Raw genomic sequence first — 27,868 nt, forward strand, 5'->3', positions numbered from 1 at the left:
ATCCTGGTTCTCTTCCTATCTCTCTAACCGCTCCTTCTCTGTTGCTCTTGCTAACAAATCCTCTACCCCGGTTCCGCTTAGTGTGGGGGTGCCTCAGGGCTCTGTGCTTGGTCCTTTGCTGTTCTCCCTGTACACTCTCTCTTTGGGAGACCTTACTTCTTCTTTTGGTCTTAAATATTACTTATATGCAGATGACATCCAGATATACTTAGACACCCCTGCACTAACCACTGATGTTCAAACCCAGATTGGTAACTGCCTCCTGGCTATCTCCTCCTGGATGAACCGACGCCACCTCAAACTTAAGCTAGCTGGCCCTCCTCCTCCTTTCACCATCACTATTGATGGCATGACCATCAACCCTGTAAATTCTGCACGCTGCCTTGGGGTTATCTTTGACCAGTCACTCTCCTTCTCTAACAATATTAACACTGCCAAAACCTGCCGTTTTTTCCTCCCCAATATTTCCAAGATACGCCCCTTTCTTTCAGCTAAAACACTAATCCATGCCCTTATCCTTTCCCACTTACATTACTGCAATCTCCTACTAACCGGCCTCCCAGACTCCCACCTCTCTCCCCTGCAATCAATTTTAAACTCTGCTGCCAGGATCCTCCTGCTCTCCCCTAAGAGGGAACTTGTTCAGCCTCAATTAAGCTCTCTTGCATGGTTACCTGTAAAGCAAAGGATAGCTTACAAAATCCTTCTGCTGACATTCAAAGCCCTTCACTCCTCTGCTCCTCACTACATAACTTCACTGGTCTCCCTGCACGTTCCTGGTCGTCTCCTCCGCTCCTCTCAGAGCCTCCGTCTTTTTACACCATCCACACCCTCTGCGCTCTCACGTCTTAAACCTTTCTATCTCGCTGCCCCTTACCTCTGGAACTCTATCCCTGAATCCCTCCGTAGGGAAAACTCACCCATTCTCTTTAAGAAAAAGCTCAGCTGTTACCTTCTGGAGCACTAAGACATTATTCTGCCTAGTCCTGCGCTTAAGGGCAAATGCCCATACCTGATGCACTCTTACCTTCCGGTTTGTGCCTGTATGTTACCCAACCACTTAGATTGTAAGCTCTACGGGGCAGGGACCTTCTTCCTACTGTGTCTCATACCACATGGCATTTATATATATATATATATTTATTTATTGTATTTATTATATCACTTGTCCTCCCTGTGTGTAATTTTGTATTCTGTGAGATTGTACAGCGCTGCCTACCCTTGTGGCGCTTTATAAATAAAGTTATACATACATACATACATCAGAATCCTGCGGTGAAGTGGCTTATCTGGGTAGGTAAGTAAAGGGGTAAGTATAATATATGTGGAGCGAATGGTGCGTAACTGTGTGAGAGAATGTGATAGTTCCAGGCCAAGGGTTTTTCCCTGTCTGAGGCAAATTGGCAGCAGCTGCTTCAGATGGGGTTTTTTTTTTACTTTTGTCAGGAAGTTTAGTTATAGTTAAAATTTATTGAGCAAAGAACTCCTGCTTACATACGCTGAATGTAATTGTAGTGCATTACAATTGTCCTTACCCTCTTCCCCTTCTTTTTTCTGTACCCCATTTCTTCTGATAAAACAAAAAAATAAAGAATATATATATAAAAAAAAAAATTTATTGAGCAAAGTGTGGGACTTATAGACACGTGCAGTTTAAGCCTTTTTTGTGTTGTCTTTGTTTGTGTCACGTTTGTCATGTTTTGCGTTAAAAGTGAAATGACATCTCATTGAGGGGAACCAATGGCAAATTATTCACAATGGATCTCCCCTGAGGTGTTACACCTGGTGTGAATGGTGTATGAATGGCCAGTAACATGTAGACACGTGCTAATTCAAGTAGGCGTGGGTTAAAAAGGGGGAGTGGTCAAAACTGTCCATCCACCATGCAGGACAGAAAAATTCCGGCCCTCAGTTGGACAGCACTGTCTTAGGGGATTTCAGTTAATTGTAAAGCAAACATGTCAGTTAATACCTAAATGTTTACTAACACAGTAGGTGAAAGCCATGTGATGTTAACCAGAGTCTAAGTTTGACCATAGCCATAATAGCCATTTATTTAAAAATAAAGTTTTAAAAGGACATATAGTTGCCTTTAGTACAGTTGTTTGGTAGATATATTAACTAAAGAACACACAGGTGGCAGTCATATTTTATACTAGCCGGATTGCAAAATATTCTTAAGTTCCTTTGGCTCACAATTATCTTTCAAAATATCAGTGACAGAGCACAGTTTGAGACAGGGCAAGAGTTGCAAATAGATTAAAATTGTTAAGATGGTCTAGGTTTGTACAGTGGTGTGAAAAACTATTTGCCCCCTTCCTGATTTCTTATTCTTTTGCATGTTTGTCACACAAAATGTTTCTGATCATCAAACACATTTAACTATTAGTCAAAGATAACACAAGTAAACACAAAATGCAGTTTTTAAATGAGGGTTTTTATTATTTAGGGATAAAAAAAATCCAAACCTACATGGCACTGTGTGAAAAAGTAATTGCCCCCTCAGGGGCGCTTCTGCCATTAGGCGAGTTGAGAAACTCGCCTCAGGCGGCAGAAGTGCCCCAGTTACCAGGGGCGGCATCCAGGAGCCGCCTCAGGCGGCGATATGTCCAGAATCGCCCCTGTGCCCCCTGAACCTAATAACTGGTTGGGCCACCCTTAGCAGCAATAACTGCAATCAAGCGTTTGCGATAACTTGCAACGAGTCTTTTACAGCGCTCTGGAGGAATTTTGGCCCACTCATCTTTGCAGAATTGTTGTAATTCAGCTTTATTTGAGGGTTTTCTAGCATGAACCGCCTTTTTAAGGTCATGCCACAACATCTCAATAGGATTCAGGTCAGGACTTTGACTAGGCCACTCCAAAGTCTTCATTTTGTTTTTCTTCAGCCATTCAGAGGTGGATTTGCTGGTGTGTTTTGGGTCATTGTCCTGCTGCAGCACCCAAGATCGCTTCAGCTTGAGTTGACGAAGAGATGGCCGGACATTCTCCTTCAGGATTTTTTGGTAGACAGTAGAATTCATGGTTCCATCTATCACAGCAAGCCTTCCAGGTCCTGAAGCAGCAAAACAACCCCAGACCATCACACTACCACCACCATATTTTACTGTTGGTAAGATGTTCTTTTTCTGAAATGCTGTGTTACTTTTACGCCAGATGTAACGGGACACACACCTTCCAAAAAATTCAACTTTTGTCTCGTCGGTCCACAAGGTATTTTCCCAAAAGTCTTGGCAATCATTGAGATGTTTTTTAGCAAAATTAAGACGAGCCTTAATGTTCTTTTTGCTTAAAAGTGGTTTGCGCCTTGGAAATCTGCCATGCAGGCCGTTTTTGCCCAGTCTCTTTCTTATGGTGGAGTCGTGAACACTGACCTTAATTGAGGCAAGTGAGGCCTGCAGTTCTTTAGATGTTGTCCTGGGGTCTTTTGTGGCCTCTCGGATGAGTTGTCTCTGTGCTCTTGGGGTAATTTTGGTCGGCCGGCCACTCCTGGGAAGGTTCACCACTGTTCCATGTTTTTGCCATTTGTGGATAATGGCTCTCACTGTGGTTCGCTGGAGTCCCAAAGCTTTAGAAATGGCTTTATAACCTTTACCAGACTGATAGATCTCAATTACTTTTGTTCTCATTTGTTCCTGAATTTCTTTGGATCTTGGCATGATGTCTAGCTTTTGAGGTGCTTTTGGCCTACTTCTCTGTGTCAGGTAGCTCCTATTTAAGTGATTTCTTGATTGAAACAGGTGTGGCAGTAATCAGGCCTGGGGGTGACTACAGAAATTGAACTCAGGTGTGATAAACCACAGTTAAGTTATTTTTTAACAAGGGGGGCAATCATTTTTTCCCACAGGGCCATCTAGATTTGGAGTTTTTTTTCTCCCTTAATAACGTAAACCTTCATTTAAAAATTGCATTTTGTGTTCAATTATGTTATCTTTGACTAATAGTTAACGGTTTTTGATGAGCAGAAGAAATCAGGAAGGGTGCAAATAGTTTTTCACACCACTGTATATGGACAAAAGTATCCGTACTCCTACCTCTCCAACATCTCATTCCCAAACCAAGGGTATTAATATGAAGTTGGTCCTCCCTTTGCTGCTATAAGAACATCTACTCTGTTGGGATGGCTAGATTTTGGAACGCTGTTGATGGAATTAGCTTGCATTGAACTACAAGTTAGTGAGGATGAATTATGAGGATGAAAAATGATGTTGGGGAACAGGCTTGTCTTGCAGTCAGTTTCTAATTCTAGTTGAGTTAAGGACAGTTGAGTTAAGGACAGGGCTCTGTGCAGGCTAAGTTCTTCCACTGCCACCTCAGTAAATCCAATTTGCACAGACCTTTCGTTCTACATGGGGCCATTTCTGTACCAAAACAGAAATGAGCCTTTCCCGAACTGTTACCACAATGTAGAAAGAACAGAATAGTTATTATTCATTGCAGGTTGACGGTTCAATAGAGCCTTTGGGCTTCAGCCCAAACCATGAACAAAACCGTCAAATATTTCAGCATTATGCATTCCAGCAGGTAGTGTTTATTTATCACTTCATAGCAGTGGTTGTCAGACATTTTTAGTTCAAGCTCCCTTTAGAACTGAACCTTTGGTTTAGGGCTCCCCTTGTCTCATAACAAGGTTACAGATAAAGGAAAATATTGGTGTATAAGTTATTTCACATAGTTTGAAGAATCTCTTTGACAGGAAATACACTTGCGCCCCAAATCTCACCAAAACCAACCTTTTAGTTGGGCCTTCAATTGCATCTAGAACTGCAAGTAAGCATTCTTCCCAAATCTTACACTGGATGGCCCATTTATTAAAACTCGGATTTTCGTGGTTCTATAGCATTTAAAACCACAACTAAACTCAGTTCCACAAATGAGTCAGTTATCAAAAGAGCCAAATGAAAAAGCACGAATGTTGCCGAAAAATGCAAAAACCGCACTACTTCAACTTATCACACAAAAAACGTGACTTTGTTGTACTGATGTACAAAAACCAGCGGCAAAAAAACCTGAAATCCTCTAAAACCACAAAGCAAAGAAAGATCTTCCACTTGTGGAAGGGACATCTGCCATTGACTTCTACATGTTCTTGGCAGGTTTCAGATGGCATATTTTTCCATGTTGTGGATTTGTCGCAATCATGTTTTTCCAGCACCAAATTGGGTTTTGATGCCTTAGTAAATGCCTGACTGACCCCACAATTGCTCCAGGCCCCCCTAGTCAGACCAGCCCTAGAGGGGACAATGATCACGCTGAATGTGCTTCTCCTGCTCCAGAGTGCAATGGAAGTAATTTTACAGCAGTTCACCAGCACTAGGCTTTGGCAATGGTGATGTTAGGTTTGTTTGCCTCTGATCAAAAACCAGTACGTGATTTTCTATTAAACAATGAATAAAAGGGAATTACATTACAGTGATTTAATAAACGCTTTACAGACTGCATTAACCTTCTAGACTGCTGCTAGCTGTCAAACCATAACAAAGAATAATGGTTGAGTACAATGACATTTATAAAAGTAAAAAATAAGTGCAATGAAAACAATCATTACTTTTTACTTATTAAAAATAGTTTTTTGCAAACCACAAAAATATTTTATCTCCCATTTGGTACTAGAAAAAATATTTTCACATTTTAGCCTAAGCCAGTGCAGTGTATACACGGGCCACTTTTGAAATCACAGGGACCCATACTACTTAGTATTAAAGGAGAAAGACGGTTAACAATCACTGGGGAGTTCCATTCCACTTAATCGGCAGGACCCACCACCTGGGTGCCCCAGTTCAGCAGAGGACTTATAAGGATAAGGAAATTCGCAATCACTTGGGGATGCCAAAAGTTAGGTGCAACCAGTAATTGTATTCACTTACCTGATACCCCAAGCTGTTGTGCCTATTCGCAGAAAACTGCACCGACCTGGGTCCTTTCAGCGAGCACCATGGAGCGATCCTTTTTCTGTGTTTTCTTTTTTTGCTTGGGTGCTCATGCAGAGTAAAGTGAAAGTCGAACTGTAACAAAAAAGACAGCCTTTTCACTCTACTGCGAATGCATCTGCCCTGGGATTTGGAAGAGGAAGCGGAAGAACAGGATCACTCCATGTTGCTCACTACCAAGTACCAAGGGCCAGGGAGGTTTTCTAACAGGAGCACTGGTCGGGGGAATCAGGTAAATAAATACAATCTCTGGTGGATGCCTAACTTTTGGGACCCACAAGTGATTGTGAATTTCTTTAAGTTTAATGTCTTTAAGTTATAAGTCCACTGCTTACCTAAGGACGGTGGGTCCTGCCAACTAAATGGAATAGACCAAACTAAATTTCATATCTGCTTCACCAGACCCCAATCCACTCAACCACTCCCACTCCTTTAATGCTCTCCCTCCTTGTGGCTTATTACATAAAGAACCAGCTCACAAAATGCCCAAACCTCCTCCCACCCAAGACCTTCAGCTTTATGACCTTCAAATTGAATTTTTGCATCTCTTGGGTCCCCTCTGCGACAGGACCACAGAGTCACTGATTGGTTACTAACTGCTAACAGCTTATAAAAGCTGTAAAAGAGGAAGTGGTGTTATGGCCATTATGTTAGACATCCACATTTATGGATTACATTTTTTTGGCTTACTAACTATATAGAAACTTTAGGAAAAATTAGGAAAATTGCTGAAAATAGGACTTCATATGACACACTGGTGAACTACACATTTAATAAGAGGCCACAGAGCAGCTTTCTTCAGGCCGTGAGCTCTACAGGGCAGGGACTTCCTTCCTTCTATGTCTCTTACCACAGGGCACTTTATATCTCTGTGTTTGTTATCATATTTGCCCTCCCTAATTGTACTGTTCTGAACTGTAAAAATGTACAGCATTGTTAAAGCTATACATGCAAACATAGTTACAAACATTATAGGATTGCCTTTCCTGCAGTTTTAAATATAATGTGATTTTCTTCCTGTGGCTGGCATGTATTATGTGCCTGTAGCTGATATGCATAACTAACCTGTAGCTGGCATGTATCACCTAACTGTAGCTGGCATGTATCGACTACCTGTAGCTGGCATGTATCATGTTCCTGTAGCTGATATGCACAACAAACCTGTAGCTGGCATGTATCATGTGCCTGTAGCTGGCATGTATCACCTACCTGTAGCTGGCATGTATCGACTACCTGTAGCTGGCATGTATTGACTACCTGTAGCTGGCATGTATCCTGTGCCTGTAGCTGGCATGTATCGACTACCTGTAGCTGGCATGTATCATGTGCCTGTAGCTGGCATGTATCGACTACCTGTAGCTGGCATGTACAGTGGCTTGCAAAAGTATTCGGCCCCCTTGAAATTTTCCACATTTTGTCACATTACAGCCACAAACATGAATCAATTTTATAGGAATTCCACGTGAAAGACCAATACAAAGTGGTGTACACGTGAGAAGTGGAACGAAAATCATACATGATTCCAAACATTTTTTACAAATAAATAACTGCAAAGTGGGGTGTGCGTAATTATTCAGCCCCCTTTGCTCTGAGTGCAGTCAGTTGCCCATAGACATTGCCTGATGAGTGCTAATGACTAAATAGAGTGCACCTGTGTGTAATCTAATGTCAGTACAAATACAGCTTCTCTGTGACGGCCTCAGAGGTTGTCTAAGAGAATATTGGGAGCAACAACACCATGAAGTCCAAAGAACACACCAGACAGGTCAGGGATAAAGTTATTGAGAAATTTAAAGCAGGCTTAGGCTACAAAAAGATTTCCAAAGCCTTGAACATCCCACGGAGCACTGTTCCACCGATCATTCAGAAATGGAACGAGTATGGCACAACTGTAACCCTACCAAGACAAGGAAGTCCACCTAAACTCACAGGCTGAACAAGGAGAGCGCTGATCAGAAATGCAGCCAAGAGGCCCATGGTGACTCTGGACAAGCTGCAGAGATCTACAGCTCAGGTGGGGGAATCTGTCCATAGGACAACTATTAGTCGTGCACTGCACAAAGTTGGCCTTTGTGGAAGAGTGGCAAGAAGAAAGCCATTGTTAACAGAAAACCATAAGAAGTCCCGTTTGCAGTTTGCCACAAGCCATGTGGGGGACACAACAAACATGTGGAAGAAGGTGCTCTGGTCAGATGAGACCAAAATGGAACTTTTTGGCCAAAACACAAAACGCTATGTGTGGTGGAAAACTAACACTGCACATCACTCTGAACACACCATCCCCACTGTCAAATATGGTGTTGGCAGCATCATGCTCTGGGGGTGCTTCTTTTCAGCAGGGAGAGGGAAGCTGGTCAGAGTTGATGGGAAGATGGATGGAGCCAAATACAGGGCAATCTTGGAAGAAAACCTCTTGGAGTCTGCAAAAGACTTGAGACTGGGGCGGAGGTTCACCTTCCAGCAGGACAACGACCCTAAACATAAAGCCAGGGCAACAATGGAATGGTTTAAAACAAAACATATCCATGTGTTAGAATGGCCCAGTCAAAGTCCAGATCTAAATCCAATGGAGAATCTGTGGCAAGATCTGAAAACTGCTGTTCACAAACGCTGTCCATCTAATCTGACTGAGCTGGAGATGTTTTCAAAGAAGAATGGGCAAGGATTTCAGTCTCTAGATGTGCAAAGCTGGTAGAGACATACCCTAAAAGACTGGCAGCTGTAATTGCAGCAAAAGGGGGTTCTACAAAGTATTGACTCAGGGGGCTAAATAATTACGCACACCCCACTTTGCAGTTATTTATTTGTAAAAAATGTTTGGAATCATGTATGATTTTCATTCTACTTCTCACGTGTACACCACTTTGTATTGGTCTTTCACGTGGAATTCCAATAAAATTGATTCATGTTTGTGGCTGTAATGTGACAAAATGTGGAAAAGTTCAAGGGGGCCGAATACTTTTGCAAGCCACTGTATCATGTGCCTGTAGTTGATATGCACAACAAACCTGTAGCTGGCATGTATCGCCTACCTGTAGCTGGCATGTATCACCTACCTGTAGCTGGCATGTATCACCTACCAGTAGCTGGCATGTATCGCCTACCTGTAGCTGGCATGTATCGCCTACCTGTAGCTGGCATGTATCGCCTACCTGTAGCTGGCATGTATCGCCTACCTGTAGCTGGCATGTTTCGCCTACCTGTAGCTGGCATGTGTCATGTGCCTGTAGCAGATATGCACAACAAACCTGTAGCTGGCATGTATCATGTGCCTGTAGCTGGCATGTATCACCTACCTGTAGCTGGCATGTATCGACTACCTGTAGCTGGCATGTGTCATGTGCCTGTAGCAGATATGCACAACAAACCTGTAGCTGGCATGTATCATGTGCCTGTAGCTGGCATGTATCACCTACCTGTAGCTGGCATGTATCGACTACCTGTAGCTGGCATGTATCGACTACCTGTAGCTGGCATGTATCGCCTACCTGTAGCTGGCATGTATCGCCTACCTGTAGCTGGCATGTATCCCCTACCTGTAGCTGGCATGTATCCCCTACCTGTAGCTGGCATGTATCGCCTACCTGTAGCTGGCATGTATCGCCTACCTGTAGCTGGCATGTATCGCCTACCTGTAGCTGCCATGTATCCCCTACCTGTAGCTGCCATGTATCGCCTACCTGTAGCTCGCATGTATCCCCTACCTGTAGCTGCCATGTATCGCCTACCTGTAGCTGGCATGTATCCCCTACCTGTAGCTGCCATGTATCGCCTACCTGTAGCTGGCATGTATCCCCTACCTGTAGCTGGCATGTATCCCCTACCTGTAGCTGGCATGTATCACCTACCTGTAGCTGGCATGTATCCCCTACCTGTAGCTGCCATGTATCGCCTACCTGTAGCTGGCATGTATCCCCTACCTGTAGCTGGCATGTATCCCCTACCTGTAGCTGGCATGTATCGCCTACCTGTAGCTGGCATGTATCGCCTACCTGTAGCTGGCATGTATCCCCTACCTGTAGCTGGCATGTATCCCCTACCTGTAGCTGGCATGTATCGCCTACCTGTAGCTGGCATGTATCCCCTACCTGTAGCTGCCATGTATCGCCTACCTGTAGCTGGCATGTATCCCCTACCTGTAGCTGGCATGTATCCCCTACCTGTAGCTGGCATGTATCGCCTACCTGTAGCTGGCATGTATCGCCTACCTGTAGCTGGCATGTATCGCCTACCTGTAGCTGCCATGTATCCCCTACCTGTAGCTGCCATGTATCGCCTACCTGTAGCTGGCATGTATCCCCTACCTGTAGCTGGCATGTATCCCCTACCTGTAGCTGGCATGTATCGCCTACCTGTAGCTGGCATGTATCGCCTACCTGTAGCTGGCATGTATCGCCTACCTGTAGCTGCCATGTATCCCCTACCTGTAGCTCGCATGTATCCCCTACCTGTAGCTGCCATGTATCGCCTACCTGTAGCTGGCATGTATCCCCTACCTGTAGCTGCCATGTATCGCCTACCTGTAGCTGGCATGTATCCCCTACCTGTAGCTGGCATGTATCCCCTACCTGTAGCTGGCATGTATCCCCTACCTGTAGCTGGCATGTATCCCCTACCTGTAGCTGGCATGTATCCCCTACCTGTAGCTGGCATGTATCATATGCCTGTAGTTGGCATGTATTACATAGTGGTCAACTGGGAACTACTTCAAAGGAAGGCAAAGGAAAGAGCCTTAATCAATTCCCGTTAACTAACACTGCTAGTTGTTACCTGTGTGGGAATAGGAGGGGGCTGCCCTTATCTGCCTGTATACAAAGCAGCAATATAACACTCTCAGTGAAGCGTACCAGGTTCGCTACGGTTTCCCGCCTCATGGGACAGGCTTAAGCAGCGCCTCATTCCCATTGGTTAAAATATCTGGTCCATTCCCACTTCATGAGGGCTTTATTAGTCCCTGTACTGAAGTGGCTGCCTGTCACTGAGGCGCAAAGTGCCATTGTAAGTGTTGGCGCTCGGTGTGGGACACCTGCTCTCTCAGTGCTCCGGTGCGGGGATGAGCCCCGGTGGGTACCTGCGCGGTGCCGCGGAGATACAGTTGGCTCCGGAGAGCGCACACCGGTCCCGTACCGTCCCCAGGTCTGTGTTCGTCGCACTGTTCACCTTGGCAGTGGCGCAAGTTGGTTGCACGCTTGGGCTGTTCCTGTACTTTAAGGCACAGGTAAGCCGGGACCGTGGGCTGGGGATGCCCGCTAATCAACTGAGGCTCTCACTGCGGGGCTATGTGACTATATAATGCTTGCCTTCCGTCAGGAATCTTTTGCCTGGGGTTACTTGCACTAAAAACTCAGTGATAAAGTATTGTGGTGTTAGACTTTTGTAGTATAATGTAATGATTCTATTCATGCAGAATTGGGAATGCATATACCTTCTATTATATTATCCTGTAAAACTGCTCTTGTGCAGCACAACATTGACCAATAATACTGGAAAGAGGAAGGAGTCACCCTCTGATACAGTGAGCATTTAAAGGGGATATAAACCTCAAACTTATAAACCTCAAACTAACATATTGTCAAATGAAAGAAATTGTGATTCTATGATAATAATAGTAGTAGCAGACATTTAATTGCATAATTTCACTGGTTTTAAAGTTATTTAAAATACAATAATAGTAAAAGATAAATAATAATATAACTACAGTATCTGACCGCCCCTTTCTGTTCTCTGCTGTGGTGCTTCCTACTTGTGAAACAATGCAGCAGAAGCCAGCAGATTGACAGACCCGAAGGAGAACTGACTTCTATGTTTCCAGAGACAAAGCCAGGGAATAGAAAATGACACACAAATACTGATTTCAAATGCATTTAGATTTACAAACAACTTTCCAACCACTGAAGACTGTAAATGAAAATATATTAGAAAGATGCTTAGAATATTTTCTCATTAGGCAGAGTTTTATTGTTGGGTTTTCATTCCTTAACACTTTTTCAGTGACTGGGGAATAGATAAACCCCATAAAATGTCATTATTCTGTCTTCATGCAGGAGTTGGCTTCATTTTGAATGACAGGTAGGCATAATACAGCCTTTGGGAGGGTGGTGCTGTTTTGCCTAAAATATGTATTAGAGCTAATTCTTTTAAACTCTCCAGTATTCCTGTCTCTCAACATGCAGAATTTTTGCCAAAGTCATATTTGTTGTAAATGTCGATCAGAATCTGACATCCAGCTCCTGGATGAAGAGAGAATGGAGAGAAACAGATGCTGAGAGGGGTATAGACTAGACTATTTCAGAAACAGTACAGTACAACAGTACAATTTAGAAAGTTTCTTATTTCAGTGTGATGAAGCTTTATATAAAGTATTCATTTTCGCTATTGTTCCCCCTTTAAAGGCATGATGCCAGCCTGCTTGACATGAATGATCTACTCAGGATCTCTAAGATGTGGTTAGCTTTGGCTTATGGTTGTTGCAAATATGTATCCACACAATTATTTCAGTTTTCTCCCTGCTGTAACCATAGGGCGTGTAGGTTTCTATTTCCTCAGGTTTTCTCTGAACCCCTATTTGGCTTCTTAACTCATGACCACACACCTTTATTCTTTCAGAGTAAGCCCTTTCCTTTGAACTTAGCTTTCTGTGTGCATACCTGTGTGTGTGCAATGGGGCTCACTGTGTGCAATAATAACTGAGAAAAATTAGTGAGTTGAATACACTGGCACCCACATTTTGCAGTGCTCTGTATTCAGGAAATCTGGTTAACCAGATGTTTTTCAGTTTGATGGGTTTCAGTCACTGGAGGAGCTTATTCCTTTCCCAGGCAGGTAGCCAGAGTCTGTGTGGTACAGAGAAAGTGGTGTCTTCTCTAGTGCTGGAATTTTGTGTAGAGAAAATGATATGATCACTTAGCAGAAATAATGGCAATTGTTTTTTTTCCCACACCACTTGAGGGTCATATATTTCTTGGTGTTGTGGGATGATATTAGTTTAATTTACACTTATATTTTCTAGAGAAACATAAAAATGTTAAAAGTAGGGATTCAATTTGGGATTCATTTGTGACAGCAGGTCAGTTTATTGGTGCCTTATGAGGCGGAGGAGAACACCATTTTAATTTACATAAGCACAGGCATAGGTAAAGTATGCGGATACAGCTGTTAGCAAAATGAATCTCTGGGCATCCCTTGTGCTAACCCATGGGATAGGATGTGTAGCGGCTGATCTAATTGTGCAACAAATGGAGGAGCACCATAGCTTGCTTGTGCTTGGTCCAAATTGCTAGCTATTTATGGCATGTCATTTCTATTTCTTTATTTTCTTTAATACATGTGTTGCTTTGTTTGTGAATATAAAGTGCTTTGTGAGTGTGTAACATTTGACCTCTCTTTCTTAAAACCCTGGTGATGTAAGATGAGTTCTCAGTAAATATGGGTATGAGGCAACAGTTGTTCCCAGTTCTTACAGCAGCAAATCTACACTGAACAACCACAAACAATTTGGAAGATTGGTGACATTTTGTAAGATTTTGCTGGCAACAATTATACTTGCTTATGTGAAACCACAAGAAAACCAGCCTCGGGATGTGAGGAACTGCGAAAAGTCTTAGAAGTATTTTTTCGCTTTTACCTTCTAATCTTATTAGAAACTGGTGTCCTTTCTGTTGCACAATGATACTGCTTTTTATCTTGTTGGGTAATCACAAATGTGCCTTTTGTAAACTTAACAATAAAAATGTCCCTAATGAAAGAATGTAATTCTAGAAAACTTTTCATTATACATTAGAGAGAAAGCAAAGGTAGAAATCACTGAGGGTGACATTTTTAATTGCCCCCCCCCCCCGTGCTTCTACTTGTTTATCATGTATCAGGGCCAGTGCTCTGTGGAGAACTGTCAGTGGAATGATAGGATGATTCCACTCGCTCCAAAATGTAGCTGATCTAGTTGATGTATTATTTTACATTTGTATGTTTAATGTTATACCTGTGTCTGGCATTTTTAAAGGAAATCATTTAAAAGAGAGGTTTCAAATGAATTGGCATTATATTTTACAGGAAAAATTGAAGTGTGGAGATCTCTAAGACAAGTCAGTCTCCCACAGGGGAAAGTTGTATTTACATCTTCAGGCTGGTTTCCTCTGTGTGCATGAGAAGGAAGTGGTAAATGAAGTTTGCATTTTGAAAGGCAGATAAATGATGCTCCTCATTTTTAAAACAAAAATAGCATTTGAAAAAACACTGAGCTTGTTCTATTTGGTGCTTGGGCGCTTCTTTATTTCTCCCTTCATTATCGTAACCTTTGCAGAAATGGGGCTCTTTTACTAATTCTAAAGGGATTTGTACTAGTGCAGTAAGCCATGGCAATAAATCACATTTTTTGGTTTAAGTGTTCTTCCTGCTTTAGGTTACAGCTGTGTGTTACTGAGTACATCAGTTGTACTGAATCTGAATTTTTTGCCTTTAAAATAACCCTCATTTACAGGGAGCAAAATGCAATAAACAAATACCAACCACCATATTTTTTGCACTTTAAACTCTGACCTGCCCTTAGGTCTTTTAGGCACAGGACTTTGAGCTCTAGCTAGGTAGCAAAAAAGCTAGGGAACACTAATGGGTGCTAATGGGCACTGCACTTAATGCTTTCTTGTAGCAGAGATTAAGTTCAGTGTTGCATTGCCCCCACCTCGCTCTGGATTCAAAGAAGAGTGAGTTTGTGCCCCTTAATGCTTTAGCTCTTGCCTCTAGGATTATGATAATTGAGGCCCAATATCTAATTTTCAAAGCCATCAACACAAGAAAAAAAGAGAGCAAATCTGTTGTGAGGTTTATCACTCTTATTATATTTATATAATTAAACGTATTATTCAGGCCCTCTCCTTTTTTTCGTACTCTGTAATTCAAACCACTACCTGGTTACTAATTTCAGGAAATATTTAATGAATGTGACAAAAGTTTGACCAGTGGAAAAAACACTAAATTTTAGCAGAAATTCCACTTTTGATAAATCTTCCTCAAAATCTTGAAACTTGCATGTTTAGGGGGACTCGAGCCGAATGCCTGAACTTCATTGCTGGAAAGCAATTGCGAAGAAAAGAGAACATGAACATATAAAAGATTCTTCTACGCAAGATGAATTTATGTTATGTGAAGGGATAAAGCAAGCATTCAGCACAGCAGTTGAAAAGGTAATCATTTTTATTGTGACACCGACACACTGTTTTTTTTTTTTTTTTTTATCATAAATGCCTTATAAACATATGCTACATTTATCATTTTGCCCATGGCACAGGCAGCTGTAAACTCTGAAATAGAGGTTTTCAAATTGTTTTGGGTCCCATTGTGAAGGCCATGGAGAGTCAAATTTAGGATTAAAATGTATTGGCTCCTTGAAGCTCACTCCAGTTAGGGGGATATTGGGATAAATAATGATGTTAATGTATGAAACTATGATTGTAGAAGCTCACGCACTTCACTTCTCCACTACTTAGATATTAAAGTATTGTATCCATAAACAGCTCTCCTCAATTCAAAAACACTCTAGTTCCCAAAATGCTTTGATTTTATGCGATTAACAGACCTGTGAAGGATAATTACAGAAACTTGCAAGGTATTATGGTAATTGGAATCAAGACCAGAGAAGGATGATTTGCCATTGTTTCTTTAGTCAGGCGAGATACTGTTTTTTGTAAGATGCTGCTTTTTTGGTAGTCAGCTGTCCTCCAGCCAAAATTATGGGCCAGATTCAGGTAAGTAAAAAATATTCATCTCATGGTTTTAATAGCAAACGTAATGGAGAGAACACTGTAAAGTGTGTGAGGTTCTATATTCATAGTTTCAGACTTTTGTTTGTCTAACATTAGTTTTTGTTTGATTTTCAAAATTACTTTTTTTAGCATTACATTTTGTATTGTTAGGATGTCCAGTTTAATGTTTTGCACTCCAGTTTGATAATTAAACTGTTATCTGATCTGATTTTAGTGAAAGACTTAGTTGCTGGGGGTCAGCAAATGTGAACCTCCCCTAATTAAGATTATAGGTGCCGAGCTTTATGTACCAACCCAGTGGCGGGCTGTATAAGGTTGCAGGGACCCACTCATTCTGCATATTTTGCTGCACAAATCCAATCCACCCAAGAAACCGCCTCTTTGATACCAATTTAGTTAGCCCCACTGAGTTTTTAGGGACCACAAAAAAACTACCCGTTTATAAGCTGTGATATTAATAATCATTAACACGAATGTATAATAAATAACATTAAGGCATACCAATGTTTAGTATCAGTCATAAAAACATGACAAGCAAATGCATATCTGTGTTTTTTTTTTCTCAAAATGGTACCACAGCTTGCCTGTTAATAATGTTGTTATTCATGATAGCTCAGGTAAGACTCCTAAAATCTAGGTTATTTGCTTTATGGAGATGACAAGATTTTTGTGGTAAGCCGTGTCATTGTGGTTACTTGTGTGAAAGTGAAGCTGTGTCAGCAATTCTACGTCATAACTTTTCATTCCTTCAACATATTCATTGATTGAGTTGCAGAAGGCAATAGTTCTGTACAGTTTCTCATTATTACAGTACCCTGTCCTCATAAATGCCAGAACCATAAGACTGCATGATCCTATTTGTGGAGCTGCCCTACACTCCACCTGTCATGAGGAAGATACTGTATGTTGGTATTTGTGTTAAATGGGTAGTTAGGCAGAAGGCAATGGGTGGGCAAATGTGCCTGCTATTAGCAATATTGAATGGCATTTCAGAAGGGGTGGTAATCTTGCTATACTAAGCATTAATTTAATCTGTGGTCTGTGCCTCTATAGCAAGCTGCTGAGTAGAGGTAATCTTTGTAAAAATCCCCGCATTCTGTCATTGGTAACCAGCTCTCTAGCTTTAGATACTTACTACTTATGCTAGACACCCTGGTTTAATTGTGGCAACTCCTTGTGACCCTGGACAAATCACTTTTTGTGTCCTGTCATACTTAGTGTGCCTATTATGTATGCCATTATTGCTGTCAGGTGTTTTGAGATCCATAGGAAAAAAACTCTGTAGAAAGAATTCCACTATTTTGACAGTTATATAAGAATATATATATATATATATATATATATATATATATATGTGTGTGTGCGCGCGTGTGTGAATTTCAGAATTATTTTCAAGCATTTCTATACACTCTTTCCTTACTTTTGTATGTGCTAGTTTCTTCAGTGTATTGATTATGTATTATAGTTTAATATGTCAATGTCATTTTTACTATAGGAACTGCATGGATTTCTTTCTAGCAAACAGTTCCAAGTAGGAAATGGTAAGTAAGAAGTAAATTGTGCAAGAAATATAGCAACATTTTTCACAGGCTTCTTTTGTCAAAAACCATTGAACTACCAAAAAGTAAACTTATCATTGGTAGAACTTGCAGAGGATTGACACATACTTTCTGCAAAGTTTACAGCTGTCATCTAAATTAAGATTACCTGTATCAGTATTGCATCAAAGAACAGATGTTCCACTCCAGAGCTCTGTTAGCAGGAATAATTATCAGATTAATAGTTTATAAATTAATATTGCAGATATGAATGGTTTGCTGTGACCATATCTGAACATTCATAGGAAGACAGTAAAACTAAGCCATACTTATACATAAAACACCATTATAAAGGTACTAAACTGACATCTTAATTCATCTTCAGCTAGAACTGAGACACGGTATGGGTCAAGGAACAACAGCTGGCCGGTTGCTCATCTTACCATTGGGAATATAACACCAAGTAACAGTAAGTTTATATTAATCACTAGAATTTATATATTTAATAAAGGTACTTGGATTTATTACATATATTGGCATTGCAATGCCAATATATGTAATAAATCCAAGTACCTCTGTTGCCTAAACTTTTCATGTGCAATCTGAATACAGATTAGAAAAGATTGTACTCAGAAACCCTTCTCACAGCTTAAGTATTATTCTGAAGTGTTGCCTAGCATTTGCTTTACTTTGCTTCCAAAGAAAATGTGATTTTGTTGACTTGTGCAATCATATTTGACCACCCAGTCTTAAGGTTTTTTAGTGTACAAAGTGCCCCCAGCAACATCACGTGTCTAAAATTGTTACATGATTTTAACCAAACCATAAGATGTCTTGCCAGAAACTGATGGTTTCTTTTTTGTATTTTTCCTTAAATATATAATTTTTGCATGCTGAATTCCATTTTCCATCCCAGATAAATATTGAATCCACAACCACTTGCCTATTTGCTGTGTCAAAGCATTTCTCATATGGCTTTTTTCTTTCTTTTGTCTTTGTCTTCTCTTAACTCTTCAAGGACGTAATAATTTTCTTCGAAAATTGCTAATATTAACTATATCACTAAAATGCTTTCAATTGCTATGTTTCAATATTTTCCACAAAATACACTATTAAACACTGTGATAAAAACCTTGTATATTTATACCTTGCATTCTAACATTTTCTTAAACCTTCCAAATTGCTCATCCGATCTCTTGCTAGCCATACTCTGATCCACAGTACTGTATTTAGTTAACATGATGCAATATGCAGTCTGATTATGAAGGACTTATCTTTTTTTTTACTTATGGGTGCTTTTGTGCTCTTTTTTTAACATACAACAGTTATTGAGGATTATCAAGATGGTGTAATGGTCAAGGGAAGTCTTAAAAAAAAAAGCAGATGGGAATATCATATGGGAAGGGAAAAAGTTTGGGGTTTTAAGCAGATTACATTTTATGTATGGAAATTCAAACATGCAGTAAAATTCTAAAGTCTTTGCAAATCATTGGGAGTTTAAATATTAATTTAGGTATGAAAAAATAACCAAAGCAGAAACTTTTTGAAGGTATTTTCCTCAACAAATCAGTGAGGATTTCAGAAATAAAACTGAATTGTTAATGTAATATATTGACATAATCAACTACTGATTTAGGTCTCTATGAGGTAGCTCTATGAGACTTTTATAAAACAAAAAAAACTACTTACAAGGCTCAGAACTTTTTATTTTAGATGTTTTAATTGTATGGTAAAATCTCAAAGAAAGCCACCTGATGACAGAACACACATGATATTGATAAAATACTAAACATTCCTGCCCAGGTGTAAGTTAGAAACATAAAAGCAGATTTAATAAAAAGGCAAAACTTTAATTTTTTTTTCTTGCTGCACCTATGGTTCTCATGGTCAGTTTTCTGTGGTTCTTTAGATTATTGTGTGCCATACTTGCATGCTTACACATGTATTTACATGGCTGTTGGCTGTACTTAATAACTTGATAAATGTATATGCTCTTTGAACTTGTGCTTAAGGTGCTTTAGTTGAAACCAAGTCTATTCAACAGTTAATGGATATGACATATTCTGACTCAACAATTTCCTCTACTTTAAGGTGAACAGTCAAAGGTAAACCTTACTTTCTGGAATTTCAGAGAAGGTTGGGCAAATCTGAGAAATATAAACTACAATAATGGAAAGCTGAAAATCTTACAAGATGGCTATTATTTTGTATATGCAAATCTGTGCTTTAGACACCATATACATACAGGAAAAAAATACCGAGACAAGGCTCTGCAACTTATGATGTACATCTGTAAAGCGAGGAAGAACAGGAGGCCTTATGAAACGCTAATGAAGGGTGGGAAAACAGCCATTTGGTCAGATAATTCAGTCTATCATTTTTATTCTGTATATCAAGGAGGGGTTTTTAAGTTACACGCTGGTGAGGAGATATTCATCCAAGCTTCATATTCAGAACTGTTGGACCCAGCTCAAGAAGCAACATATTTTGGAGCTTTCAAGATCCCTAGCCTGGACATTTAATTCTTTTCTTATTCCATATTTAGAACTAAAGGGATCTGAATAAAAATGTGATGCTCTCTACATACTTCAATCCTGCAAGATTGACAGTCACTGCTTTGTGCTAAGACTGATACAAGAATCGTTATCGTTATTTGCCTTGTTGATTGTAAAGGTTTACTAACACTGTTTTAATTTATCCTCTTTACCAAGGTTTTATTTGATTTTGTTTATTTAAGTAGCAAAACGATTATGGTTTCATGAGATTGATTCTTATTCAAGCTAGGGCAAAATTGCACCAGTTACCGAGAGAAACCAGACGTTTGTTTTCCTTCTCAAACTTTTAGTAGACTGGTTGGTTGTTGAGCTGATTTGAGCAATTTAGCATAACCTATGTTAGTAAATCAGCCCCACTGACACAAACATGTTTGCAACAACAGTGAGAATAAAGGATAATAGTGGGACTAAAGGACAATAACACCAAAAAAATGAATCAAATTGATTAAAATATAATGTTGCCCTTCCACTGGTAAAAGTTGTGTATTTGCTTTAGAAACACTATAATTTATATACAAAAAGCTGCTGTGTAGCTATTCAAACTGCAAAAAGTAGAAAAGGCAGCATAAATGGCTGCCCCCATGACTTCACAGCAGTTTATTTATGTCAACTATAGTAAGGTTTCTAATACAAACACTTTTACAGGGCAGGGCAATAGTACATTATATTTTTATTGCTTCAAAACTTTTTTAATTTTTGGTGTTACTGTTTCTTTTAACTCTTACCTAATTTCAAAAAATTTGAAAAAGTCAGTTTCATAGGACTTATCTGAAAGCTTCCTAAAAGTTGCTCATATTTACTGCATTCTGTGCGTTTTTAAGAAACAATTTTGTGTAGAACAGTGTTAGATAATACACAATGGTACTACTCTTTATATTTTCATTATAATGCTTTATTTATTCATGCTGGCATGATTTTTTTTTATGTTAATATTAACCTTCCAGTTTTCTGTACTTAAGTTTTTGTTTTATTTTTTGCTGGGCGAGAATTCTGAAGGTTGCCTAAAAGTGTCTGTAGTCTCATATCATGTTTGTATTTCAGTGCATTGTTTTATGAATAAATATGTATATATTTTAAGCTCTGATTTTGCACAGAAGAAACAGCCTTTATTAAAGCATATAGGCACACACTTTTCCCCAATGGAACAAATGATGCTCAACATCTGTTACATTCATATATAAACTGCACTCCATTGGTATGTTTTGTTTTTTTTAATTGAATGTATCAAAACCCAAAAACTTCCTAATTGTTGTAGTACAGGATGCATTATCCGGAAACCTGTTATTCAGAATGTTCCGAATTATGGCAGGACCATCTCTGATAGGCTATAAGAAAATAATTCTAATTTTTAAAGATGATTTCCTTTTTCTCTGTAATAATAAAACAGTACCATGTACTTGATCCCAACTAAGATATAATTAATCCTTATGGTATGGAGATCCAAATTATAGAAAGATCCCTTATCCGGAAAACCCCAGGTCCCGAGCATTATGAATAAAAGGTCCAATACCTGTATACCACTTTTTCAAAAATTCCCAGTTAATAATACAATATCACAGTTTGGTCTAAAACTAAAGTCTGCTGAAAAAGCCAAGTAAATGCTTATTTTGCTTATTTAATGCTAAAGTCTCTATGGGGAGGGCGCCGTACATGGGCTGATAGGCTGCAGACTTGGTTTGGAGGGGCCAAGTAGCCAGCTTTTATCTGTCTGTCTATGGCCACCTTTAAAATGAGAAGTAAATTTGCTATACTTGGTGACTGGAATATTGTTTCTTTAGTTGGTGCTTGGTAATGTACTGGTGCTTATTAATTTAGGAGTAGATGGTTACACCTTAACTTATTCTTTGTATAAGCTATGTCACTGTGTAAAAGAAGAATAGTCAGATGATTACTCGTATACTTTTTTAATATATGAGATGAATATTTGAAATTAAATAAATATATACATTTTGTTTTCAAAAAAAGTTGTATGGATGTGAACTGCATATTTAGCATTGTAAGGCTAATGGTTTTGACTGCCAATGCCCTTCAGCTTGTCAGCACTTCTAATTCGAATGTAAAGTGCCTACTGAACCCATATGGAGCGATGGCAGACAGACCTTGGTGCATTGAAGTGTTTTAGCACTAAGGTTACTGCTCTGTTCCATTACCCTAATGGTCTTTTTAGCAAATGGAGAAAAAAAACCTTTTCAACAAATTACACAATAATTATGTTCTAGTTGATTTACTGGTATAGTAGGTGGCATTGGAATCTTTTATAGATAATTAAATGTTTTCCTCTTTATACATATGCTTTGCAAGCAGTATTACTTGTTTATATGGAACCAAAACATGTAGTTTGGATGTCATTTTGAAACAAACTCCTATTGTTCTGTTCTTTGAAGGGCAGCATGAATAAATGACACCTTCAGTATTTCTTAACTAATTCATTTGTGGTCAATTATTGATGAATTTTTTTTGTTTTTTTATTTCATAGCTTTGAATATTAAACCTCTATTTTATATTATGCATGTACATTAAAATTGTAAAACTTGCATTGTTAAGAACATTTCACATAAAATATTTAATTTTTATTACAGTATATTGTATATTGTGTTTCTTTTTATGTACAGATATTTAAACTTTGTGCACTTTGTACATATTTTTGGTACTAGCAGCTGAAACAATTATTTTATATTAAAAATAATATATTTCGTTAATTTGTCTTGTCATTTTTCATTTATCAAGACGAATGACTTAAACCAAATAAATATTAAGGTCTCATTAACTAGGGACAAAGACAAAAAGAAAAACCTAGACATGGTTAGTGTGGCTAATGCTGAAGCTATTGTTAAATTACCAGTTACATCATAAAGTGAAAATATTATATTATACACTCAAAGGTCGTACCTGTCAATTAAAAGCCTAAAAATAAACTATGCTTGGCAACAAATGTCCATAGTTTTTTGAGAGCCATGAATGGCATTTGACCCATGTCTATATTCTTGTAAGAATTAAAGCTATTGTATTTTATACATCTTATCTGATTTCTGCTATATAAGTACGTGCTCTATAGAACCCAAATTCCAAGCCTTTCCCACAGTTATACAGCAGATTATTTATAGCACAGGATTTAGGCACAGTCCAAAGTATTTGTGCTCCAGAATGAGATTCTTTTTGTTAGACCAGAGTGCTCCTGTACAATTTTTTAAAAGAATAATGATACGTTGTAGTATTGTTCTTTGTAAGTTGTAGTATTGTTCTTTGTAAGTACCACTGTATTATACAGTGGTATTTTCTGCTTGCCATTCATCAATTACATCAGTATTGGTCTCTAAGCATTGCTTTTTTTGTGAACATTTGAAATCATGGAGACATTTGTTCAAATAAAAATGGTATTTTCATGTTAGAGCAGAAGAAAATTAGTACTGTCATGATGCCGTAATCAGAGGTGGGTACCCAATATTACTACATTATAATCCTTGGATGAGATTTTATGGCCACAACAGCAAGCACAAATAAACATTCACCTCTACATGTGGCTAAAATCTTAACCTCCATGTTGGTGTTTAGAATCAGTAATCAATGCATTAAGACTGCATGTAAACAAGTATCACAATACATTTATCATCAATGAAACAATTATAATGTGTCTTATCGTTAAATCTATACCCATGAGTCATATACATTGATACAGTGGAGCTTACAATATGAAGTCCCTATTACATTTACACTAACTAAGGTTAATTTTATTAGGAGCCAATTAACCTGCTTTTATGTTTTTGGAGTGTGGAAGAAAATCAGAGCACCTTCAGGCAAGCCAAACAATTTTTAAAACGTAACCCATTTGGATGAGAACCTATCATTCACACCCACAGTTCTGGTCGGCTGAGGACCTTTGCGTTCTTTGCTCTCCAATCATTTTGTCAGCATGTTGAATAACTAATCATTGCAGTTGGTTATAAATGTATGGCACCAATCCCCATACAATCCAGTTTTCAGCCCTGAGGCCAAATGATCGCGTCACACCAAAAAGACTACACAGTTTGTAAGAGTAGCGATATCAATTACATAATAAGGCCCTACCATTACAGATCATTCCCTTACTACAACAGATTAAAGAAGTAGTTGGAAATAGTTGGCAACATTATGACAATATCTAAGTAATAACCAAGAAAATAAAATACAACTGGGACATTGTTAATCTCAAAAACAGAAAGTAAGGCAACAATGTGTATTTTCTAAGGGCTAGATAAAGATTTTTTGGATTTGGCCGAATACCGAACTGAATCTGAACTCTAATTAGCATATTAGTTTTTGGAAGGGATAAATCTCGCTGCGTTTACATGCCAAAGAGACACATGATTTTTAGGTTTCGGTTCGGCCAGGAGCATTGATTCGCCCGAATCCTGCAGAAAAAGACTGAATCCTGAACCGAATCCTGGATTTGGTGCATCCCTTATATATACAGTATATACACCACAGTTTCCCTCAGTACAACAAAAAGGATATAAGCACAGCAGTCAAGGGGATTCTAATATATTTCTGCCAGATCTATATGCAAATACCTTAAAAAACAAAAGACAGTTCTGTGTGTAAATTTAAGTGATGTCACTTCCGTCATTTCTTTTGACATTGCATCAACTTTTTTGACTGGGTATAGGCATAAAATTAAAAGTGAATGTATTCATTATGTCAACTTCAACAGCAGGCTATGTGGCAAAAATTTTAATATAAAAATTTGGCATCTAAAAGCTGGCAAGTTCGTATAGACGACAATGAGAGTTGTATTAGCAAAATCTATGCTATTTTTAATTCAAGTTTATAAGATTAATTTGAAATTTGGCAGACTCATTGAAAATGGCGGATAGAATCTGATTTCATTGCGTTCAAAATGTTTTCTCATGTTTTTTTAATTTTAAGGTTTTTAACCAATAAGCACAGAATTTTTGAATTTTAAAGTTTTTCTGAATTAGAAAAAAAAGAATAGAAAATGATACATATAATTATTCACATAATTATACATAACAATATAAATTAACAGAATAAGGTTCTTTTTAGTGGTGTATTGAATTGAACTCATTGAACTCATTGCAGTCTGCATTTTTTTGTTTTTGCCTGTAAAGACTATTTCCATTTTGTAGTCTCTATATGCCCCAGCTGTATTAAACTGTTCAGTAGACCTTTAGAGTTCATATTCATAATCTTGTGACTTTTGTACAGAAGGACATGTGGAGAGTAACATAGTAAGTTGGGTTGAAAAAAAAAAAACACATGTCCATCAAGTTCAACCATAGTGCCTATATATAACCTGCCTAACTGCTAGTTGGTCCAGAGGAAGGCAAAAAACCCCATCTGAAGCCTCTCTAATTTGCCGCAGAGGGGGAAAAATTCCTTTCTGACTTCAAGGTGGCAATCTCCCAAAACGCTGTATTCCCTCACTTGCTAAAAAGCCATCCAACCCCTTCTTGAAGCTACAGTGGAGGAAATAATTATTTGACCCCTCACTGATTTTGTAAGTTTGTCCAATGACAAAGAAATGAAAAGTCTCAGAACAGTATCATTTCAATGGTAGGTTTATTTTAACAGTGGCAGATAGCACATCAAAAGGAAAATCGAAAAAATAACTTTAAATAAAAGATAGCAACTGATTTGCATTTCATTGAGTGAAATAAGTTTTTGAACCCCTACCAACCATTACGAGTTCTGGCTCCCACAGAGTGGTTAGACACTTCTACTCAATTAGTCAACCTCATTAAGGACACCTGTCTTAACTAGTCACCTGTATAAAAGACACCTGTCCACAGAATCAATCAATCAAGCAGACTCCAAACTCTCCAACATGGGAAAGACCAAAGAGCTGTCCAAGGATGTCAGAGACAAAATTGTAGACCTGCACAAGGCTGGAATGGGCTACAAAACCATTAGCAAGAAGCTGGGAGAGAAGGTGACAACTGTTGGTGCGATTGTTCGAAAATGGAAGGAGCACAAAATGACCATCAATCGACCTCGCTCTGGGGCTCCACGCAAGATCTCACCTTGTGGGGTGTCAATGATTCTGAGAAAGGTGAAAAAGCATCCTAGAACTACACGGGAGGAGTTAGTTAATGACCTCAAATTAGCAGGGACCACAGTCACCAAGAAAACCATTGGAAACACATTACACCGCAATGGATTAAAATCCTGCAGGGCTTGCAAGGTCCCCCTGCTCAAGAAGGCACATGTGCAGGCCCGTCTGAAGTTTTCCAATGAACACCTGAATGATTCTGTGAGTGACTGGGAGAAGGCGCTGTGGTCTGATGGGACCAAAATAGAGCTCTTTGGCATTAACTCAACTCGCTGTGTTTGGAGGAAGAAAAATGCTGCCTATGACCCCCAAAACACCGTCCCCACCGTCAAGCATGGGGGTGGAAACATTTTGCTTTGGGGGTGTTTTTCTGCTAAGGGCACAGGACAACTTATTTGCATTAACGGGAAAATGGACGGAGCCATGTATCGTGAAATCCTGAACGACAAACTCCTTCCCTCTGCCAGGAAACTGAAAATGGGTCGTGGATGGGTGTTCCAGCACGACAATGACCCAAAACATACAGCAAAGGCAACAAAGGAGTGGCTCAAGAAGAAGCACATTAAGGTCATGGAGTGGCCTAGTCAGTCTCCGGACCTTAATCCAATAGAAAACCTATGGAGGGAGCTCAAGCTCAGAGTTGCACAGAGACAGCCTCGAAACCTTAGGGATTTAGAGATGATCTGCAAAGAGGAGTGGGACCAACATTCCTCCTAAAATGTGCGCAAACTTGCTCATCAATTACAAGAAACGTTTGACCTCTGTGCTTGCAAACAAGGGTTTTTCCACTAAGTATTAAGTCTTTTTTTGTTAGAGGGTTCAAAAACTTATTTCACTCAATGAAATGCAAATCAGTTGCTACCTTTTATTTAAAGTTATTTTTTCGATTTTCCTTTTGATGTGCTATCTGCCACTGTTAAAATAAACCTACCATTGAAATGATACTGTTCTGAGACTTTTCATTTCTTTGTCATTGGACAAACTTACAAAATCAGTGAGGGGTCAAATAATTATTTCCTCCACTGTATATAATGTATCAGCCAGCACAACTGGTTCAGGGAGGGAATTCCACAACTTCACAGCTCTCACAGTAAAAAATCCTTTCCGAATATTTCAACGGAACCTTCTTTCTTCTAAACGGAGTGGGTGCCCTCATGTCAGCTGGAAGGCACCTCTTCTGCAGTGTAAACAACTTGACCAGTCTTTCTTTGTAACTAAGACTTTCCATACCCTTTACCAGCTTAGTTAAATAATATCCCATTTAAGCACTGGAAACCAAAACTGCACAGCACATTCTAGATGCAATGTGAAAGTGACATGTGGCATGATTCTTAAGACACAAGTGTGCTGTACCTATTGGTGCAGGATGGAGGGGAACCGTGGAACGACCACATGGTCCAAAGATGGTGGTAGTTCCAGGCTTCCAGTACATCAGTAGGCAGAGTAGTACTTGATTTGCAACAGGAGACAGGAGGAATGTAAGTGCAAATATAACTAAGTGCAAGGAGTGCATTTTAATGCAACTACTTTTAATGAATGGGGTTTTACATATAACTGACTGCAGGAAAATTTGCATTAACATAATTGTGCTTGTGGTCAGAGCTGAGTCAAGTCGGCCAGGCACCCTAGGCGATCCGGTCGGCCACATCGCCCCCACTGATTCTCCCTCAGCTCGCAGATGCCGTGCAGGTAGGGAGCGCAGGGACCTCTAATGTAGAGGTAAGAGATCCTGGACTAGGGGTGGCAACAGAGGTATCTGCCCAGTGCCTCCTCACTGTTGTGCCCTAGGCAGGTGCCTCTTCTGCCTGCCCCTAGTCCAGCCCTGCTTGTGGTTGTAAATTACCTCTTTAAACTTGGCAAACATTGCATTTTGCTGCTGTCTTTTGTATTGTGTCAAAGGGTAAATCTCCCATAAGGTTTTTTATTTTCCCAGAATAGTTTAAAATAATTTACATAATGTCTTTATTTTATATACTGTACCACTTACTGTACCACCATTACTTTTATAGGAATACATTTAATCAGTTGGAAAAAAGCTGAG

General features: G+C 39.3%; 1 protein-coding gene across 1 annotated transcript; it reads left to right on the plus strand.

Moving 5' to 3' along the window:
- The first annotated feature begins 10,882 nt into the window (after positions 1–10,882).
- Positions 10,883–22,477, plus strand: tnfsf11 (TNF superfamily member 11). Its single transcript, XM_002938043.5, has 5 exons — positions 10,883–11,148; positions 14,963–15,109; positions 17,184–17,229; positions 17,612–17,695; positions 19,318–22,477. The coding sequence occupies exons 1-5, from the start codon at positions 10,984–10,986 to the stop codon at positions 19,746–19,748; spliced, it is 873 nt and encodes a 290-aa protein (XP_002938089.1). The 5' UTR covers positions 10,883–10,983; the 3' UTR covers positions 19,749–22,477.
- The last annotated feature ends 5,391 nt before the right edge of the window (positions 22,478–27,868 follow it).

The sequence above is a fragment of the Xenopus tropicalis genome, chromosome 2 (assembly GCF_000004195.4).
Source record: "Xenopus tropicalis strain Nigerian chromosome 2, UCB_Xtro_10.0, whole genome shotgun sequence".
NCBI classification, from domain to species: domain Eukaryota; kingdom Metazoa; phylum Chordata; class Amphibia; order Anura; family Pipidae; genus Xenopus; species Xenopus tropicalis.

Bases quoted from the DNA above. Each gene is read 5' to 3' on its own strand.
- tnfsf11 (XM_002938043.5), top strand. From the start codon at position 10,984: ATGAGCCCCGGTGGGTACCTGCGCGGTGCCGCGGAGATACAGTTGGCT. The intron at 11,149-14,962 runs GTAAGCCGGGAC...TTGCATGTTTAG, and splicing joins TCCTGTACTTTAAGGCACAG to GGGGACTCGAGCCGAATGCC. The intron at 17,230-17,611 runs GTAAGTAAGAAG...ATTCATCTTCAG, and splicing joins ACAGTTCCAAGTAGGAAATG to CTAGAACTGAGACACGGTAT.